Source organism: Rhyacophila brunnea, unplaced genomic scaffold (genome assembly GCF_057557595.1).
Source record: "Rhyacophila brunnea isolate RB1 unplaced genomic scaffold, BYU_Rbru_1.0 scaffold_7, whole genome shotgun sequence".
NCBI lineage: Eukaryota > Metazoa > Arthropoda > Insecta > Trichoptera > Rhyacophilidae > Rhyacophila > Rhyacophila brunnea.
The window spans coordinates 31239324-31257403 of record NW_028233339.1 but is presented as its reverse complement, the minus strand read 5'-3'; the positions used below and the strand labels follow the sequence as shown (position 1 = coordinate 31257403).

Below are 18080 nucleotides of genomic sequence, written 5' to 3'. Positions count from 1 at the left end.
TTCGATTTAATAATAATTATGAATACTTTGTTGAGTTCTGGGGCGTGAATAGTCAAAATGCATTGTCACTCCAATAGACGGCACGGTGCCACTTGTTGAGGTTATCCTCTTGTGTGGAATTTACCAATGTAATGTAATAAAGGTAGGTATATTATAACATGTCTGTTGTCTATGGTGGTGTATGGGAATGGGTTACATAAATAATTGCAGAAAGAAAAGAAGTTTTATGTTCTCTCGAAAATAACATTTCTTAGTGTAAAATACAATTTGGCAAGGTTTATTGTAAACTATGCACATTGTCATTATAATACAAAAACAATTTATTAAACACAATTTATTACAACCAAACATCAATTGTAAAACCAAGAAAGGAATGACATAAGAAAAATGCTGCTTTTTCATTGAATCAAAAGAAAAGAGAGCAAACTTGCCAAACCAATATGCAGAATATTACTGTATGAATTTTTCAAGATAGCCTATGCATTTCTTAATGGAATTTAGAAATTAAAATAGAATGATAACTGAACTAACAACCTTACAGGACATGTACGGGATGATAGTTAGAATTTTCAAAAAAAGGCATTTGTGAATGTAATTGATATTATGTAAATGAGTGTTATTTAGTTCATTATGATTTGAAAAATATCTAACAATTCTGTAGTTTTGGTGGATTTTGCAAGGTCCAAATGGTGTACCTATAGAGCTATACAATTATGTAACGCTTTACAGTTTACAGGTATATTTTATACTGGCTAAGATAGTTCATAATATAATACTGAAAATAAATAAGCTAAAGATGAGTATAACGCCATTTCGGCTCATAAAAAGTAAAGCTTTTGAACATTTAAGACAAAATAACATTATTAAGGCTTTAATACATACACAATGAGTATTTTCATCTCAGAAGTAATATGAAAATTGAAATTACATTAAAAAATAGTTGCACAGTAAAAAAAATATTTAAATAACCAAAAAAAATAATTGATAATTTCTATTCAATTACAATGACTATTTTATATTATTAATTAACACATTACATAAATGATTATTAATAATGTAGCTTTAAACACTATCGAAATGTGTGCAATTCGTATTGTGAAATATGCATTTCGATAGTGAAATACACATTTTTTTTAAATTAATTACAGATACACAGTTAAATACGTCAATTATTAGTTATTTTTTAATCTTAACAATGTATATATACACCAAGTACACAATTTAAATTATATAAAATACTTGAACATCCGTCTACGTTCGTCGAACATCTAGCTAGTTCATATATCACACGAAAATACTACGCCTAACTAAAATTATATTATAGTAATTAATTATACAATCGTTATATAATAAGAAGTGTGTTTTAATGATTTTTTAAAACAAAAGTCTCTCACAGAAAATATCTCGTTGACCGTTAAATGTAATACCCGTTGGAGGAATATATTTGTCAAATATGGATTGTTGTATGGACTCTACACAAATAAAATAAACCCATGCAATAATTGCTTAAAACAATATGGTAGGTTTAAATTTATTTGTATTACAATCAGTTATATTAGATACCTTTTATAGAATAATATATTCTAATATTTATAATTATTAAACACAATCTCAATAACACGTCTAAGTTTTGTATAAATAGACAATGAACAGTTATTATGCTAATATATCTCTTGATAGAATTGATAGAATTCATATCATTAATTGACCCCTTCTCTGGAAAAATAGCATGATCGCAATATCGCTAGTTTTTGGCAAATCTGTTGAATTGACGTACCACACATTTTTCTACATAACAGTCTAAAATCATTATAATTTAGTCTCCATAATAGATGGCACTAAAAGCGTTAGAGTGGTGATACACAATAGTTCTTTTTGAATGTGGGTGTCGAGTTTAATCAATTTAAATGAAAACTAAGATTTCAGGATAATGCTACCTTTCCAGAAAAAGGCTCAACTGTATTTTAATACATGTGTATTATTTTAAGTGTCAAGACAATATGTCACCGATTTAAATTTCTTGTGAGCGATTTTGATGAGATTCACTTCTTTTGCAGTCATGTTTTTTTTATGGGTGATGATTTGATGAAACTTTGGTTGGCTACTTTAAAGTCTTTCATTTGTCTCTAGTAAAATATCCTTTAACAGACAGTTTCCAGGGGTATTTTAACTGAGGTGTTATTGGAAGTATTGTTGGCAATGGTGTTATTAGTGACGGAGTCTCCCATGGACGGCAGGCCCTGCGAGGACGAGTGCATCGGAGCCCCCGTAGTGTTTGTCACATTACTTCTCAGCCTTTTCAGACACCATATTTTTTTTGCAGCTGCCCATACCTAAGAACAAAAGGAAAAAACTAATTAACATCCCTTTGAAATAAAGTGCCTTTTACAATAATATTTAAAATTGAGAATGAGTTTAAGGCAGAGAGAGAACACCACAATCTCCTTTCAAGGAATCAGATAAAATTAAAATTTTAATTGACCAACAATGAGTCATTATTAAAAATGGTTTAGATGAATTTTTAGTATAAAATTATGGTGGTTGCTAAACAAACATTATATAAAACTATAAATAATACAGTTATATGTAGAAAAAATTATAGTATTCAAGATTATTTTACTATACAGCCAAATAAAGAGTCAGGGACACCTAATTGGTAGGGGTCTCAAAACCTTTAAAAAAATAATTGAAGGGAGGAAATAGCTCTTTCTTGATTGTCACTACATTTATGCAATACCTTTGGCCAACATCAATAATTATGTTTACTTCCACACTCATGTCAATATAGTCTGAACTGTTAAATTAAATAGTAGGTACAGAATTTTATTTTTGTCTAAATTGAATTTGTAAGGTTGTGTTACATATGTTTAATATATTAATAATTATTGAACTGGCGTTCAGATGGTAGAACCCAGAAGGTCAGAACTCCATAATGGTTTGGACATTTTTTTCAAAACTAATTTATACAAAGTTATGTTAACAGCTAGCTATTTTGAACTATAAACCCACGTTTTAAACATTTAAACCTAAAACACAATTGGATAAAAAATTGTTTGGAATTAGTAAAACAGACCTAATTTTAAAATGATTGTCATTATTTTACTACTAACGAACCTATGTTTTCCAAACAAAAGATGTATGGATTGACCGTATGGAAGATGGGTTGTGTGTCGATTGTCTGTTTAATTTATAACTTATAAAACAATAGTAAGAAATATAAGTACCTGCGGCTGACAGCCAACAACAATAAAGATGAGAACTCCTTGCAGCGCATTGATGAGGTCCGTAATGTACCAAACATAGTCGGGTCCGCCAACAGCCCACGAGATAACGTCAGCCACCCAAGTTACTCCCATGACCACCACAAGTTTCATACAAACTCGTCCAAGTGCAGCCCTGGAAATAAACATAATTTAACGTTAACATAATAACAATAGATAATAAAATTATTAATGATATTCGAGGCTGTGGTAATAAAAGTCTAAACAAAAGTGTTGCCATACAATTGAAGTCTTTCCAATCATTCACATGATAAATAAAACCTTTAATAAAATAGGTGAAAGCGTCATATATTATAAATATTAAGTATATAGTATATTATAAATATATTTCGTATAAGTATAGGTGCCCATCGCACAGGCCAGAACTTGAATTCGTGAGGCCGAAAACTGCAAGATATCTAGATTTTTTATACCTTAAGACATAAGCATTTTTCTATTTAACCTTCCCACAAGATGACATGTTGAATTCAATTGAATCTGATTGTAGAAATTCCATGAATTGCGCAATTCAATGATTGCGACAGTGGCGTATGGCGAAGGTACCTACTAGGCACTAGGAGTTTAATATATAACATGTATGCATTTCACTGGATATTCACCATTATATTATAACACTTCCTCACATTAAATATTTACCTATAGTTGTACAACTATTATTAAATAAACTCAAACATTAGCGGTGAATAACAACCGACAGATTCATTTCATAAATTATCATGGGATATAAACATTGAATCTCTTGAAAAGGAAAAAGAGAAGATTATAATGATATTCTACGGTAGATGAGTGGCAGATTGCCCGTTTCGGAAGATGTCCGTTCGAATCCGCATCAGGAAAATTCACGTCTTTTTGGATTCATGAAGTCGTCTTATAAGTTTTTATATAAGTTGCGCGAATCGACGACTGATTTTAAAAGTAAATTTTGATAACTTGGTAGCGTTTGTTCAAGCGTGAATGATTTCCAGACTAAACTGATCATACATGTCAAAAAGTGAGTCCAGTATCACATCTGTTTGACAGTTAACCCAATTTTCGTAAGTTATATCTAAGCAAAAATGAATCTAACGGTTACATTATTCGTTTTTGCATCAGACGTGAACTGAAAATGAGGAACGAACGCTGATAATATATCAACAGTGAATATTTAAAAGGCTAATATTAACTAAATTTGTAGTTTTGTGATTGATTATTGTTGGTTAATATGTACCTATAGGTACAGGTTTTTTTAGATTTGTGAAACTAAAATTTCTATAAAAAATACGGAAATTCCCCCATTGCCTTAAATATTAACTTTGTGCGTCACTGAATTAGGCTGATGCAAATAAATAACGACGAGATTGTATGTAATGATAGCCATAGATAAATTGTACAAAGAGGACCGCCTTGTTAGAAGCTGTTTCAAGACACTACGATGTATTCAGAAGCGAGGTAATTAATTCCAATAAATAAAATGTAAGTGAATCGCCATTGACCTAAGGCAGACAAGCGAATGCAACACGCATTATAATAGGTGAGTACGGGCATATTTTATTATAATCTCCAGTGGGTCTATTCTATACTTATCGAACACTAAATTGATGAATAGTATCAAACTTAGGGTAGGTTTGTATCAAAATATTAGCACTTATTGTAACAATTACACGAAGCCGGTTTTTATTGTTGCAATAAGTGCGATATTTTAACAGCAGCAAGATAGGTGCTGTTAAAATATAGCACTTATTGCAACAATAAAAACCGGCTTCGTGTAATTGTTACAATAAGTGCTAATATTTTGATACAAACCTACCCTAAGTTTGATAATATTTTTCACTTTATCACTTTAGCGGTCGATAAGCATAGAATAGACCCACAGGAAGAAAGTTTTGAGACTAGATCCTAATTCAAATCATATTTCCGTTTTTATTGGCTGTATAAACAGCTACATGACGTTTTATCAACCAATGGGAGTCGGTGAGTGAATTACCAATACGGTGACTCCATTTTTCTAGTATCGTATCTGCAATCTGACAGTTATTATTGTCGCTTTTAACAGTGATTAATTCAAAGTTCAAATTAGTTTGTAAAAGTCAACGTTGTCGTCATTATGAAAAAGTGACATTTGGTCAGATACAACCAAGACACAGCCATTGATTTGATCTCGTAGAACACTCTCAATAGAGACATCAACTAATCCTTGCGACTATGTCGGCTCCATTTATAGACTAAAATTTTAACTCATTCTGTTTCATTAGCTCTTGACTTGCGGTTGTCAAAAGTATGATTAGGTATAATCAGTGTCCTTCAACGAATCTTTAATCGATGGTTTGGCAAAATGGTTACAATATAATAAATGTATGTACTATGTATGTTTGCGACGCATGCAGCAGTTTTTTTGACATATTGTTTGACAACCTGGAGAGACTGGTGATTTTGAAGAAGAGCGTCGGCGCGCTGGAGAGACCAAGTGAAGGAGCTGACTAGGGACAGCTTTCACTCTACCCTGAGAGAAACAGAGGATCGAGAGGGGTGTAAAGTCTTGGTGGCCCAAAAGATGAGAGATTTCCAAGGTGGTCACGTTCCTCAAGCATGAGGGAACGACCAAGAAGAAGAGATGTAGGTATACAAAACATTCATTATTTATATATTTTATTGATCACAGCCTGTTTTCTATACATTTTTAAAATATCACATAATAAATGTGACCGCTTTTCAAGAGGTCGTGTTTGCTTTCTGTAAAACCAAATCGATACCATATTTATTTTTGGCCAATGGAAAACAATGGCAAAAATAAATACTAAAAAGCTTACTTACGTAATGTAAAAAATACCTACTTGTAGTGCAAGTAGTAGTAAGTAACACTTAGTAGTAAGTATTGAATAAATTGATTTTATTACACTGAATAATATTAAGAATAAATCGTATACGCAATAATTATTCAATTCGTGAAAGCTCATTTCATGTGAGTTTTCCTAGGCACCTAGCTATTGTCACATCATCTCAAAACGTGATATACTTTCAATGTGATATTGTGTTGATTATTCCTCCTTGAATTCTCGCAAAGAATTAATAACTAGTTATTAATAGCCAGCTATTTGTAAATAATCGATAGTATGTAGGTAACACATGAATGACTATAAATATTTATTAACTGTATAAAGAAAAGAGGTAATAAATAATCTCAGCATTATTAATGACTCATGTATGTTTGATGTAACTGCCTATTAGTCATTTATTAACTGAATATATTACATAATATTATATGAAAAAAGAAAAACATAAAAATATAAGACTATTTTAAACATAACAGAAAAAATGCATAGCTAAAACTCTTGTAACTCTTATGCCGGGTCCACACTGGCAACATGTCGCCGGCAACCTCGTTAAATTTTACGATAAGTATGATAATTATCGTAAAATTTAACGAGGTTGCCGGCGACATGTTGCCAGTGTGGACCCGGCATTAAACTACTCTGAAAATTTGTCTGTCGTATTTCAGTTGTTCATTGCAATCGAATAGAATTGAACGAAATCTAAGGTATTTTGGTAACTTTTGTTTTCATAACTTATTATGTAAAACCAGACCAGCTTATTTTATTTTATTACAACGTTTTTATTAGCTCGTATTCTTATTTGTCCGGTGGTTGTTTAACCAGTACAAATCTTGCAATCGATTTTTAACTAACTTCCCGACTAGCTAGACATTTGAAACTTTTAGAATAAATCAGAACACGATGCCAATGCATTCTTTTAATACTTTTAGCCATCGTTAAGTAGAATTGAATTCATTTTCAGTTAATTCTGTTTTGTATGAAAAGTTATTTCGGAAGAAATCCGTAATCCAATCCGCTATTATTGGTTGTTAAGTGGGTGACTAAATTATTAATATATACGTGCGTTACTATGGAAATCAAAATGACATTTCAGTATTCTATATTTATTTGTTTGTTTGTTTTTTATTTACTTATCAAGTACAAGTTTGAGCATATTGAGCATAATAATTGAAGAGAAAATTTAATAACGTTGTATATAAAAAGTTCTTTTTATCTTGTATTTATTTTATTGTGTATTTAACAGCAGGCGCCTAGTTATGGCAGTGTGTACAGTAAAAAATATTTTAGTTAGTCTGTAACTCAAAATATTCAAGTGTTAAGCACAAATAAAGAAAAAAACACTAGGTATAATATTTTTAAATAATTACTACAGATGTTAAAACATGTTTCACAGACAAATTAATGGCATCTTTTCAAGGCGTACATACCTACACTCTGAACACTCTGAATAACATTACTGAGTTATGATAATATTATCTATACCAGTATTTTTAATCGATATGCCGTGAGTGTTCTCCTAGGACCTAGTGTATCGCCAAATTTTGTTGTTTTACCCATAAACAGCATAATACCATAATGTCAAATATACATATTTTGAAAACATCCCAGTTACGCATACTAGAAAAAAGCTTTGAAAAAAAAACGACGCCCGACGGGACTTGAACCCGTATGTATACACTGGATTCGCGTCAATATGCTTTAGCAATTAAGTCACGGGCATCCTATCTAATAACAACGAAATTAACTAATATGTCGTCTTTTACATCTTAAAATGCTTATCAAATTTCGTTAATTTTTGTCTATCGGTTTTTGTGTTATTTGAGAGTGTTAATCATGTACAAATCTCTGAAAATTTGTGGTTGAATTTCAAAGATTTTTTCTAATAGGTATAAACGTATCTAGGGTGTTTTAAAATTATGTATGTTTAATATAGGTGCATACAGAATGTTACACTCTCAAATCTTGTGAATTATTCGTTGAATTAAAAAAATAATTTAATAACGTCAAACGTTCTAGTAACCCACAACATGACAACAATTAGCAGATATGCAACTAGCTATTCGCAATTAAGTGATGATTCTTTGTCAACTTATCTACATGTGTATTACTCGTAGTTTAGCATGACGTGAGCGATTGCTTCCTTCACGTAAACTACGCCGTATCCCGGTCGACCGATGAGGGTCGCATTTTGTTTTCAAGGAGTTTGCAGGGACAACTCTAAATATTATTATGTCAACGTTTTGTGTGCCATGGGAAATTGACAATCGAGAGTAAAAATGTCGAAAAAAACTAAGTAGGTAGATCATAAATAATTATTGTTATTTGAATAGAACCATGAATTCAGAAATATTAAATACCGACATAAATGCTATTGAAATAGTACGATAAGAAATAGCGAAGTCACTTTAGTATACCTATATTCGGTTATGTAGTAACTTATTGTGAATTTATATTAATCTCCCCTCATAGTATTTGCTGTGAAGCCCTATTCATGAATTTAATACCCCCTTGTATGGCAAACACGAAATTGCCAAATGCCACATATTATAATGGGAAACTTTTTCCGACACGTTTCATATTACAATCATACAATCTCCCCCTATTTCGAAACAGTAAATGATCGAAATAATTATTTTATTCAGATGACACACTCTCATGCTATTTGCTAGGCAAAATGTATTGATTTTCTTTATATTTGGATTTTCCTATCAAATACAAGGGTTTCAAATTTACATATTAACATGTATTGGCATTGTGAGACAACATTAGGGAAACAAATTTGCTATTATCATAATCTGAATTATATAATATTATATTAATCAGGTTCCTACCTATATCATAATTAATTATTGATATGTACTTATATCGAATATAACATGAAGTAATGGATTCTTTCTGATTAAAAAAAAATCTTTTGCCGGTAGCTACTGTTGATTGTAAGTGATTCTACTTAATAATCTGTTTTTAGCTTGAAATTGTGTGACAATACTGAGGCTTAATTCAATATAAATAAAACGAATACCTATCATAAACGCACGGTTTTCTAGAAACCGTGGCATCTTTTAAAATTTAATAAATCTATAAATTATTAAAATAATCTCTTACATCTTCGAGGGAATTTACTAGAATGATCTTTAATGACTTTGTTTATGACATAATCATAAATAATAATATGTAGGTACGTACCTAATAGATACTAATGTAAAAGTCTTTTACAGTATATTTAAATTAATCAAAACACTATGTAAACTTTCAGTTACTTGTCTTAAATTTCATATTTCGTATTTCAGGTAATAGATGGTCGTAGTTTAGTACTACAGTGGCACTTCAATGAGCCTTAACGAACAAGGTGGGTAATTTTTGTCAATATTTTCAATAAGTGACTATAAAATTTGTTAGTACTTACATATACTAATGTCTGTATTATTGTATATTTTGTGCCACTTGTTAAATACACAATGTCCATTTGAAGCAGACGAAACTGGCCCTGATTATTATTAAATTAGCTGGAATAAGTGGGTACCTACTGCATTATTGTGTTTTATTTTAATTAAAAAGGTGAGGTGGAGATAAATGACTTTTCATCTAGTAAGTACTCTTAATTTAGTAACTTCATAATAAATAGAAAGATCAAGGAATGATTCCGTCATTTTCAATATATTTAGAATTATTTTCTCCATCACATTGTTCAGCTGATATATCTTGAATATATGTTAAAATTATGATAATAACGGATAAGATAACATACAACACATTTTGCTATTGTATCATTAAGAACGGGTTCTTACACTGTACCTAACGCGCAGCACATTATAGACCCTGCTACCCAAAACTATTACACAAACTAATTAGGTATTTAGGGTGCTTGTTTTAACATCCACAAATATTTAATACTTCACTGGATATAATAAAATATAACTGTTTCAGACTAAGGGTAGCTTAAATGTCATCAAGAGAACAAAGAATGGATACAATGATGAAAATATGCATCATTCCATGCCAGTTGTGTTACATGCTACATTTCAAAATTATCATAAGAAAACAAACCTTTCAGTGGTAGATTTTACATCCTCTCTTTTCCAAAGTCCACAGGTCAGCTGACGAGCAGTCGAAGCAAAGAGAAGCAGGTTGACTCCAAGAAGAATTCCGATGGGTCCGAAGAAGAATGTCAAAATTTCCATGTCACCTGATAATAAAATTAGATATAATACAATTGTTATTAAGAGCTTATCTATAATACTTAGTATGATTATCACAGTTAATACGTCTTAATGGGACAAACAACTAAAATAGGGTGCTAGGGTATCGTAGAATTTTTGGTGCGGATCACTTTGTGGAGCTTTCATCGATGACAGTGGTGAAGTCCGTTTTACATGATAATTATATTAGAGCTTTGAAATGGTTAAAACACCTTCGAGAATTATTACAAGTGTTATTATGTAACGAAAATCTTAACAGGATATTAGGATATAACAGGATTATTTTTGTCTAGGCATATTTGTACTTGCACATGCTTGTACATACTTGTACTTGCGTATGTACTTGTATTTTTACGTATCATTTTATTATGAAAGTGACTAGCCCTTTAATGTACCATCAACTTTACATCTGATCAAACGTTAGAACCGTTTTGGTTTTTTTAATCTCTACAAAGTAACCAATATAGTAAGGAGACTTGAGAAGAGAAGAGAAATTGAGAGTAGAAAGTAGATAAAGACCATATTATCAGATATACCGAAGAAGAGACGCTTTCTGGAAGTAACATAACTGACAGTCGGTTGAAGTGTAAATTGTGATATTGACCTCCTAAATTTAAAAAAAATCTCGATGACACCCTTAGCCCTAAAATGCAATCAGGGTTATGTAAGTATTGATAATAAAGACAGCGATAACTGATGTAGTTTGTATAAATAACATAACATGTTGAGGATCTTACCATAAAACCAGCAGTTTCTGACTCCGAACCTTGGCCGGAGGAACGGCCGAAGAGGGTCTGGAGGTAGATAATCCAACAATGCTGCAACGCCTGCGATCAGTAGAGGACCTCCCCAAGCGAATACTTCGTAAACTCGAAGCCTGCACACTTCTTGGCGTTTTTCAAGGCTTGTGGGTCGGAAGTCTCTGTAATAAGAAGAGAATAAAGGTTAATGGTTTGATAACATTAGTTTTATATATGTTTACATAATATTTTATATAATATAATATTATAAGAAGTCTTTTAAAAATGCCTATAGGTACATGGAGCAGGTATCCCTTAGCAATTTCTCCATAATCTCAGATTGACTATAGATACAATAATAATTGTATTATTGATCTAGTATAAGTGATCACCCACGATGGCCGCGCGGATTAAGCGATGGCCTGTTGCGTCGTGGGTCCCAGATTCGAATCCTGGGTCTGGCAAGTACACATATTGTTTTTCAATTTGTGTATGAGTCAGAGTATGGACCTAGTAGGTTGAGCAAGTGGCTGACATCCATTTCTCGTAAAAACAAAATCTGTCAATACAAACCTCCACTCTGTGGAGGTCCACTAATAGGATCGGACATGATTGGAGAAAAATAAGTGATAGGTAAGTTCTTTAATTATTGATAAAACAAATATTCATTGTGTTATGCAAGTAAATAAATACGTAGGTATATCAGCACATTATCTGGTTTGCTTATTGCTGATAGCATAATATAGTTCAGATAGTATTAAACATGGCTACTAAAATGAACTTTTACTTAGTAGGTATCTAATATCGGTTAATCCTATCAAAACATGTGTTACGATAACCATTGTACCTATCATAATCTAACCCATTAAATAGCTTTCGTACCTCCAGGAGGTAAACTAATGGAACTTTCTAGAAGAGAACAAGTTTGTACCAGTGAAACCAGTCGTATTTTATTTATGTTTTTATACCACGTGTAGGAAGTAGGTATATTACACTAACTTCCGTTTTGTTTATACTAGAGCTATGTTACCCCCAAGTCAGGCAATAAAGGCGTGCGTTTTTGTCAAAAAAAAAATCCATCCAAAACGCAATCTCAAGTTAAAACAGAAGCGATCTTAAGAATAGGTGTGAAATAAATAATTGTCGCATATGTTTTTCGTCGTAAAGTTTCTTTTTCCCAAAGGAGTCATCGGAGAACGAGGTGAAAGTGTAATTATTGCGAGAGATGTCGCTTGATAGTGGCAAACATAACATCCGTTTCAGATGACTTTTCGAATTTACAAAATCCTCGCGAATAAAACGATATCACTGTTTTCTCTAAATACATACTGAATAATGTTTATGTTAGAGATAGCTCGATACACTACTTCCACTAACTTGATACAAGAAATCTGATAATATTAAAATACCATACCGAAGGATTCCTCATAAAAATTAGACATTTTAGTTGGTTTATGATTGGCATTTGGATTTATAAAAGAATATGATGATTTTCAGGGAAGTTCAATTTGAGATATTTAAGCATATACGCCTAATATCTACTATCAACTATGTTTTGAAAGAAGGGCGAATTATCATGTTGGTAATTAGATAATTTATATGACATCAACTGACTAAAAGTGCAAAAGAGAAACATAGTGCAATAAGGTTGGAAAGTTTCTTGATTGAAAAACTAGACTGAATCATCGTTAGTAATAATAGTTATGGCCAAATTATACCATCCGTATCGACTATCGATTCATGCCAATCTGATATAGAAGTGATAGGTGACGATCGTTTTAGTCGGCTGCTTGGTTCGTGGGTATAAAGAACATTTTATTCGTATTTTATACCAATTCAATCGAATATCAAGTAGCAATATTCTAATAAACGTCAGTGGCTAAAATTATTTCATACTAGATAATACGTCGCATAACTACCAGTGTATTGTTTATTTATGTAGCATTTTAATTTAAATAATAGTAAATATCAAGATACCTACATATATCAGTGAAGACTGGAATCATAAAAGTTTATTAATAATTACGTTCGTGTCATGAACGCGTTCAATTGGTTAGTTAGAATATCGAAGAGAGAACGCAAAATATTTAAAAAATATATCGGTCGTGTAATTTGGCTATTCACAGTATTCGTTCAAGTCCAAGAATCCATGATGATCTTGAGCATTCTTCTAGAAAGTTCTCGATTTAATCAATAATCTGTATAAAGTTTAAACGGTAATGATCAGTTTAACACTCAACAAATTTTCTGTTGACGTCGAAGTATTGAGTGGATTCAAGCCGATGGAGATGTACATAATTCTGTACCTACGCGAACGCTGTGAGAATGAATAACAATGGTGTTTAAAATAAACTAATGGAGAATATTGCCACATTGTTGTGTGCCTCGTAAAACCGTGGGATTTTCGTGTTTCGAATACCAAATAGGGAATTAATGATTTATTTACAGAGGGGAGCAATTTTAAATAGCTTCTTATCTCAACAATTAATGATAATGACGTGTTCAATTTTAAGACTTTATTAAACAGTGTAATAAATACTTTTATAATTGCATGATTTCTTAAGAAAGCTTGCGTTTCCGTTTTTAATCAAATGATATATTATGGTAAGTAATTTCTACTAGAAAAACACAATATGTATTAGGTATATATTCCACATTATTTAGTAATCATCAAGAGCGGTTATGTCCGCTTCAATATGCCATTGTCAACTAATACAAACTATACATTGTATCTTGTATCAGTTGACAATACCCTATTGAAGCGGACAAAACCGGTCCTGATACTCCTCATAGTTATAAAATAAAGTGGAATAAGTACAACAGAACTACACATTGTATTTTTATATTAATTAATACAATATCTTAATTAAAGATGGAGAGAGCAAAATGTAAAATAACGCGTTTTTTATGTATTTTTAATTTAAGTTATATTTTATTATTCTGATCATTAACGGCCTATTGTATATTTGTTACTTTTGTATGTAAGTATGTATCAGATTAGAACTACAGCGCTTTGCTTATGAACACTGGGCACTGGACATTATACAGTGATTTGAAATTGTCAATTTTCATTGCCTTCTTTTCCTTAACCAAAAAAGTTAAAAATTACAATATTCGTACTAATTTTCGTAAGAAACGGATACCCAACCTTTTACTTACTGTATACAGAATTATTATCACAATTGATTTTGTTGTTACAGAACGATATTTGTTTTACAATAATTTATTGTATTCTTTCCAAGCGATTCATTATTTACTTTTTACAACATAATTCATGATTGTTTATGAAATGTATATATTTTATGAAAATTCGATTTTTTTTTAAATGTAGACATCGTGATAATATGATCACCGGAACATTTTTACTGTACCATTGTCGAGGTAATTATAACAATTTATTTCATTCATAATCCAAGTGATGGCAGGCAAATTGGGGTAGGTATTGAGTTCTTCCATATTTTACAATGTTCTTGCTTTTCATACTAGGTATAACATATTAAGCTGATCTTTTAGTTATTATCTTTTCTGTGAGGTGATACGTCCTATGTATTGTCTGATTCTGGTAAATACCTATCGTATTTTAATATTTCTCGGAGGATACATAATCGTATTCTGCGTTAGTAATAGTCAACGCACCAAAAAAAATAAGCCTGCTTGATTTATTTTTATCTCTGTGTCACATTTCTTTTCGAATTTTCATTTCGAGAAGGAATTTTTGAAAAATATACCTCGTTTGCGAGAGACCCTAGATAATAATATTTGAGATTGGAATTCTTATGTTATGAATATATGGTATATTATTCGGCAGACTATTTGCCATGTCTTAAGGCAATGGATATTTACGGTAAATCCTAAACTGCCAGTTCTGAAAGCCCAAGCTCTAGAGAAATTTCATTTTCTTTAGAGCTTTATCAAGTCTGAGTACTTACTAAAATGTAGCGTTTGTATTTATGTAATATTATAATTATTATCGTAAATATTGTGACTTGTAATGTGGTGGGGTAGGAAAGAACTAAATAATATGGAGAAAAAACAGCGATAGATGATAATATTTCCAAGTTACACTGTACATATATTATTGCGATGTCTAAAACACTTCTTAGATAATTTCTAAGTTCTAAGTATTATAACATAGTGCATCTTACTATGTCGTGTCGGTAATATTTTTTTTATGTTTATGTGGCCCATATCTGAACGTTTACAGAGATTGGTTTTTTGCCATTTTATGTGATCAAATGGGGTGGAAAGAGAGAGAAAGAAAGACAAAAGATTATCCATGTTAATTTATTTTCACTTGGGCTTTTCGCCGACTACGACGACAATAAACCGCAGGAAATCGTAGGTTTGATATTCAATTCCAAGACAATTTTGACACAAGGAAATCAAGCGGTGAGGCTCGCGTTTTTAGCACGCCACTAGTTGGATTCTGCTGAATAGTGACACTTCGTTTAAGTATGTCATTCTCTACTGCTTTACGTGTATATTTTATAATTTTCCACCCTGAATATTATTAAGCAAATAGAATTCCTCGAGATTTTACAAAATGTTTCAAAAGTTCCGCTAAACAAAAAAGTGTGGGAATCACTTAAATTTGTTTGAATTTGGATGAGCGGTTACCAACGGTGGGGATAATCTTCAATTATTATGTTATCACCGCGTCCGAGAAATTGTATGCAGTTCATCATATCACAGTTCAACGTGAGCAATGAAAACATACGGCCGTATACCTACGCATTGAGATCAAAATATTTACGTCTAAATAAAACACTTAAAAACTACCGGAATACGAGGGAAAGACAGAAGAAAATAGGTAGGTAAGTAAATTTGAAATAAAATCATATCGTATACATTTATATGGAATTCTGAATGACTCAAAAGTAGGTTAGCAAGAATGTGCTCGTAAGTAGGGACTCCAATCCCGGGATCCCGAGCTATTTTCGATACCTATGAATCCCGGGATTGGTAAACATAATCCCGAAACTTTCGGGACTGAATTTTTTATCAATTTTTATGGAAAATAAAATAAAAACGATAATATAACAGAAAAAATACTTTTAATAACAAATAACTACATTAGAAATAAACTGAGTGTGAATGAAGTTTGATTTATACCCATGTGTAAGTTGCCGATTCATTTTATTTTTCACATAAATTAATAAAAATGAGAAAGATTGGAAAAAAAACAATGTTTCGCACATTTAACAAAGTAATTCCACCATGATCTCATACGTTTTACGGCAGTTTCATATTTGGCTGACTAATTAGATTTATGAAGCGGAAAGGCCATACACCATGATTTGCTTTACTATTTTAAATCTCGTTAACCCATTCATTAAGTATTTACTATCAAAAAGAGCAATCTCATTAAATTCACATTATCATTTATATTATAATATTATGTACTCCATTAAACTTATGTATTTACAAGATTTTACGTAGACAATATTAACAATAAATGTTTTAAATACGAGGGTGGGTCAATAAGTCCTTAGAAAAGCCGACAGGTGGCGCGACTAGTACTGCAAGCGGTTTGTTTTCATGCAGCGGCACTACCGATTCAGTATGCTGCGAAGTTTCAATCAGATTGGTCGGGTTGTTGTGTGTTTCTCGTACATTTAAAAAAAAAATTTGCTTGTGGAAAATGGAAAAATGGAAAATGGAGAAAATTGAGTTTAGAGTTGTTATTAAACATTTTAATATAAAAGGGTTAACAGCAAAGGAAATAAAAAATGAGTTGGATTTAGTTCACGGCATATCTGCTCCTTCACTTGCAACTATTTATAACTGGTTAAATGAATTTAAACGTGGTCGTACATCAACAAAGGATGAACCACGCTCAGGACGTCCTGTAGAGGTGACTACACCAGAAATGATCAATAAAATCCACGATATGGTGTTAAGTGACCGAAGATTAAAGTTGAGTGAGATAATTGAGGTTACAGGGATCTCAAAAGGTAGCGTCATTTCTATTTTACATGACAAATTGGGAATGAAAAATATTTCTGCAAGATGGGTGCCGCGTTTGCTCACAGTCGACAATAAACGCAGTAGGGTGGTGGCCTCTAAAGCCCTGTTGTCGCTCATGCAACGCAATCCGGATGAATTTTTTCGTCGCTTTGTGACTGTAGATGAAACATGGATACACCACTATACTCCCGAGACGAAAGAACAGTCAAAGCAGTGGATTGCGAAGGCAAACCATGTCCAAAGAAGGCGAAAACCGTAAAATCAGCTGGTAAGGTTATGGCTGCTGTATTTTGGGATGCACGTGAAATTATTTTCGTTGACTATTTGGAAAAAGGAAAAACAATAACAGGGGATTATTATGCATCTTTATTGGACCAGCTAAAAAACAAAATTGAAGAAAAACGGCCTCATTTAAACAGGAAAAAAATCCTCTTTCATCAGGACAATGCCCGTGTTCACACATGTTTACGATCAATGGCTAAAATTGAAGAATTGAAGTTCGAATTGGTCGACCACCCACCGTATTCGCCAGATTTAGCCCCCAGTGACTTTTTCCTTTTCCCAAACTTAAAAAAATGGCTAAGTGGACAACGTTTTTTTTCAAATGAAGAAGTCATCGATCGGACAAATGCTTATTTTGAGGACCTTCCGAAAACTTATTTTTCTGACGGTTTAAAAAAAATTGAGAAACGTCTAACCAAGTGTATTGAGCTCCAAGGAAATTATGTTGAGAAATAAAAAAAAATACAAAAATAAAACCTGTTTTAATGCTTTTTTCTAAGGAATTATTGACCCACCCTCGTAGTATAAATTATTCTAGACTTATTTTTGACCGATTTTATCAATGTTATGTGTAAATATAAAAATTTTATATTAACTATGGAAAAATGACAATCCCGGGATCAGAATTTTGGCTCGGGATTGGATTCCTTACTCGTAAGTATCAATTCGTATGTATCAAACATCTGACAATTATTATCAGATACGTCATATTTGATAGAAACAATATCAAACTTAATGAATGTTCTTATTGAATCTAGTAAAATTTAATCATTTCTGTCTGCAAACAAGCGTCGTATACAG

At 31.9% G+C, this 18080-nt stretch overlaps 1 protein-coding gene across 2 annotated transcripts in view; it reads right to left on the bottom strand.

Moving 5' to 3' along the window:
• Positions 1 to 209: 209 nt before the first annotated feature.
• Positions 210 to 18080, bottom strand: part of mthl1 (adhesion G-protein coupled receptor methuselah-like 1) — a 265760-nt gene continuing 247889 nt past the window's right edge. The window contains exons 3-7 of one of the 2 annotated variants that reach the window (XR_015071919.1): positions 11028 to 11212; positions 10139 to 10277; positions 3225 to 3396; positions 1840 to 2333; positions 210 to 703 (exon numbers count right to left, since the gene is read on the bottom strand). Coding sequence is in view for 1 of the 2 variants with exons in the window: in XM_085958007.1 (XP_085814133.1) it covers positions 2142 to 2333; positions 3225 to 3396; positions 10139 to 10277; positions 11028 to 11212 (688 nt within the window). In the remaining variant the exon portion in view is untranslated. Of the gene's footprint in view, positions 704 to 1753; positions 2334 to 3224; positions 3397 to 10138; positions 10278 to 11027; positions 11213 to 18080 lie in introns of those variants that run through there. The other variant, XM_085958007.1, reaches the window with a different exon arrangement.